At 38.1% G+C, this 4,545-nt stretch overlaps 1 protein-coding gene across 2 annotated transcripts; it reads right to left on the bottom strand.

Moving 5' to 3' along the window:
- Positions 1–655: 655 nt before the first annotated feature.
- LOC135630844 (transcription factor bHLH149-like) lies at positions 656–1,741 on the bottom strand. 2 transcript variants are annotated; one of them, XM_065138081.1, is made up of 2 exons: positions 1,619–1,741; positions 656–1,492 (listed from the first exon to the last, which is right to left on the bottom strand). In XM_065138081.1, the coding sequence occupies exon 2, from the start codon at positions 1,445–1,447 to the stop codon at positions 878–880; it is 570 nt and encodes a 189-aa protein (XP_064994153.1). In that variant the 5' UTR covers positions 1,448–1,492; positions 1,619–1,741; the 3' UTR covers positions 656–877. The 2 variants fall into 2 exon arrangements, with proteins under 2 accessions (XP_064994153.1, XP_064994155.1); XM_065138083.1 differs by having other exon boundaries at positions 656–1,495; positions 1,619–1,736.
- Between the last annotated feature and the right edge of the window lie 2,804 nt (positions 1,742–4,545).

Genomic DNA, 4,545 nt, shown 5'->3' with positions numbered 1-4,545 from the left:
TGTTATCTCTGGTATTCACACTTTTTTTTTTTTTGTTTCTTTAGACTTCACCCAAAAAACAAAAAAAAAATCATCATGTTCTGATTATCTGAATTTTTTTAGGAAAAACAGGATCTATAGTAATACTAAATGTTCAGAAAATTTTCTATTATTTCTAAAAACAAAACAGTATCTTCTACTTTCATTGTGTAATTAAACAAGAGTATATTTTGTTAATAAAATATTTCTATAATATATCTATTTTAATATTCTCATCTCCGCTATATCGAATTTTCTTTTTTTTTTCCAACCATCCAATGTTCTTTTCCCTTTATTGTAGTAAAGAGATTCTTGCAAAAAAAAGAAAAAACATACATTTTAATAATAAATCTATCAACTACAACATGTCCTCATGTCACTCAAATCAAAGCATGAAAGAGAGAACTCCGAAGACCAGCAACTACACACAACTTAAAACGATGGAGACAAGAGAAGACTCTCCTTTCTCCTAAGTATCACCCTGCGGGTCTTCTCTTTCCATCTGCAAATGGATATTTTTCATTATCCTCATTTGTACAGGGAATGGGTCTCACCGAGTCTGATGAAATGAAAAGGTGCTTGTGGATGGCATGTGTGGGAAATGATAATAGACTCATGGAGCACATTCCGAAGAGCGTAGAAAAGAGGGAGGACCTCATCTATTTACCATAACGCCATCGAGCAACCAGCGACAGCGAATCAAAGGTTCTCACAGCGCATGGAAAACCAGACCAGAAATAACGAGGAGTAGGCGAAAAAAATGTACAATAAATTACATTGCCAATTCTAAGCAATAAAAAGAAAAAAAAAAAAACGAGTAGGAAAAAGAAGACGACGATCTCCGACGATCATGTCCACCTCACATCAGCTGCGAACCTGCGGCGGAGAGGATGTTGGCAATGGTGCTCATGGCCCGCACCTGCATCTCGAGCGCGGCGATGTAGTCCGACGCCTCCTCCAGGATCGTCGCCAAAGGCAGCTTCCGGCAGCCGGGAACCAGCCGGCCCAGAACCCTCGCCTTCTGCTCCAGCGCCTGCGGCTTCGTCTTTTCCGCCGGACGGGAGGCGAAGACGGTGGCGACGCCGCCGAGGGACTTCGGCCCGCCAGCCCGCGCCAGCGCCCGAACCCTGAGCTTGAGCGTCCGGCCGGAGAGGATCGCGCGGCTCCAGCGCGTCTGACCTCGTGCCGCCAGCGCCAGAGCCCGGTCCGCTGCCGCCCGGACGGCGCGGCTGCGCGAGTGATCCGTCGACGCCGCCGGGGAGGACCGGCGGACGCGGCGGAGGGCCTCGACGAGCTTGGAGGAATAGGTCTTCTGCTCGCCCTGCGTCCTCCACTTGGCCAGCGGCTTCTCCGCCCCGCGCTTCCGCTTCCTCTCCCCTCCTCCCTCCTTAGCGGCGGCGGTTTCCCGCTCCGCGTTCGAAATCGCCATCACAAATCTCACAAACCACCTCGATCTCCAACCACTCCAAATCGCCTGCTACGAAAGCGATCGAATCAGTCAAAAAAAGCCCGATACCATCGCCAAATGGTTCCGAGATCGAGATGAAGACGAACAGGAAAAGAAATAATCGAGATTACGAGATCGCATCTGTGTTCTTACCTCGCCAAATTCGATCCAAGAGAGATTTTGGAGCGGTCGGTACTCGATCGAAGGGAATGGGTTGTTTCGGAGAGGAAAGCCAAGGATCTCTTAAAGAGGAAGGAAGCAGTGGTAATATATCCCTTACCATGACAAGCGTCAGCTTCCATATTTAATCCGCTGAGGCATGCCTTCTCGCAACTCTCTGTTCCCCCCCTTCCATATTGACCATTTTGCCCTCGCGTCCCACCGATTTAAGGCTTTTGGGGCTATCTAATTTAACCCGCTATTATCGTCTCGAAGGTCAAATCAGCGGCGAAGGGCCCCAGTACAAGGCTCCCTCGGACGGATTTGCCCTCAACAAATGACGATCGTTGTCATCAGGGTTTCGACGGCTGTGATGAGGTCTACCCATCTCAATGATAAGTGCACGTGGGGCGGTCACTTTGCGTAACTGGAGTTAAAGTTGACCGCCACGGGGGAGAGGAGACGACATCCTTTTTCTTAAGTTGGGGTGTCGCGCTGGGCGGTGAGATGTTTGGTTCGGAAAGCAGGAGGGAGTTGCAACATCTGTGAGGGTTTTATTAATAGAAAACATCTCTGAAAACAGAAACAAATCAATTGATTTAAATTTGTGGGTTCGAAAGTGGGTTTGGACGGATGGACGAGTTGTTGACACGTTATCCTATCTGGTTAGTCCCATATGTTATCGAATGATCATCCAACTCGATACGAACCTCGCTCGGCCTCGGATGATTGCAGCAACCTCTCGACGTCAGCATAAATGGTTGAATCGTAACTGTCATTGACATACATCTTCATGATTAAATAACAATCATTCTAATCATCTTGAAATCAATTCTTGTTTCAATTTAATGATTATCTCTGACTAAATATATCACGACGAGTTCGAAAGTTAAAACATTTTTTTTTGTTTTGTATGCTTCAATTTATGAAGTGGATTAACTTCATGCTTCTCCTATAGCATATCAGCTATTGGTTCAATTCTATATAATTAGAGCTACTTACGAGAGAATCATACGAGAAAAAAATAAATATCAATCTCAAGCCTATATAATTAGAGTTATGTACTAGAGAATCATATGCGAAAGAATTAGACATCGATCTCATGTCGAATTATCATGGTCAAACATTCCATTTAGAGTGGATTGACTTCACGCTTCTCTTGTAGCATAACAACTATTGGTTCTAATAATTACTAGATTACAATCCTACAATCTGTATATCTCAACTCTGTATAATTAGAGTTATGTATGAGAAAGAATTAGGCATCTATTTTAAGTCTATTTCTTATGATCGAATATTCTATTTGAAGGATTGATTTCATGCCTCTCTTATAGCATAACAATTATTGGTTCTAATGATTACTCCATTGTAATCGTATGATCTGTATATCTTAAGCCTATATAATTATAATTATATATGAGAAAACTATGCAAGAAAGAATTACATATCCATCTCAAGTCCATTTATCATGATTAAACATTCTATTTGAAGTGGATTGATTTGATGTTTCTGTTATAGCATAACATCTTTTAGGTTCAATCGTTGCTTCATTATAATCTAATGATCTGTATCTCATATCTGTATAATTAAAATTATGTATGAGAAAATCATACGAGAAAGAATTAGACATTCATCTAAAATATTTAGATTTTATATCTTTATCAATTTTTTGTAATAGTTATTATTAAATATCTAATTTAATAATAATATAACTGTTATCATTAAGATTCATAATTCATTATCATGAATTTCTTCATTAATTATGGTTTAAATGATTTCAGTTTTTTATTCTTTAAACATGAAACCGTTATTATTAAATTAAATATTCAATATCATTAAAGTTCTTCGTTATGATCCAAACGTTACAAATCTGAATTAATTCTTGAACGTTATGATTTGGTGATAATAAATGTTCTTGATTGGAGAACATCTATATATATGAGGATTTTGGTCCTTGGGCTCAATTATCTCTTTGAAGCGAAAGGCTTTCCTACACCATCTAAAGCGAGAGTTCTGAGCCGAGAAGTACCAAAGTTCAAGAAGAAACCTCTGTAGAAATTCTTGGCGACAATGGCTGGAGGTACGCTATTTTGTTTTCGCATCAGTTTTTATTGTGTTTCTATTATAACGATTTAGAAACACAAGTTGGCTTCATTGATTTCTAATATTTGGTATCAGAGCCTTTTGACCTCTACCTTGATACGAAAGAGTTTTCATTTTTTATGCCATGAAAATGATTTGATTTTGGTTTCTTCTTGGAAACTTCTTGATATATTTTATTGAAAATCATAAGGAAATATCATTTTTAACATTTTAGTTGATAAAATGCTCATATTATGTATGCATATTTAGTTATATTAAATTATACTTATGAGCAAATTTTTTATGTTTAAAATGTCTGGTGATCCATATAATCTTAATTAATTAAGAATTAGCCACAACATCCTTAATTAATTAAAATTATATATAAAGTTAAAATAAGGATCACATAAGTAATTAGACATCATATTGTGATTGATTATATTTCGTATAATAATTATTATCCCACAGAATCTTTTATTATATTTAATATAATTAATCATGATAAAATATCAGATTATTTTCATAATTTACCCATAGGGATTATGAATTAGAATATAATTTGATAGTTTTATCATAAAGACCATATGAATCTATTTGAATTAAGAATTTAGCCCACAAGCAATTTTTATGTCATGAGATTCATATTTTTGGCATGTTTCACATTGGTAAAACATGTAATTTAGTCTATTAAGCTTCAAATTTTGACATAAGCATGTTTGATTTTATGCAGTTTCTCAAACTGTTAATTTCTCTGATATTCGATGTGATATTCCTGAACTTAATGGTGATAACTATAAGATATGGAAGGAGAGGGTTCTCCTCCATTTAGGGTGGATGGA

Source organism: Musa acuminata, chromosome BXJ3-2 (genome assembly GCF_036884655.1).
Source record: "Musa acuminata AAA Group cultivar baxijiao chromosome BXJ3-2, Cavendish_Baxijiao_AAA, whole genome shotgun sequence".
NCBI lineage: Eukaryota > Viridiplantae > Streptophyta > Magnoliopsida > Zingiberales > Musaceae > Musa > Musa acuminata.
This window is presented reverse-complemented; position numbering and strand designations above follow the sequence as displayed.

Excerpts from the sequence above, each read along its gene's own strand:
- LOC135630844 (XM_065138081.1), bottom strand. The coding sequence starts at position 1,447 with ATGGCGATTTCGAACGCGGAGCGGGAAACCGCCGCCGCTAAGGAGGGA.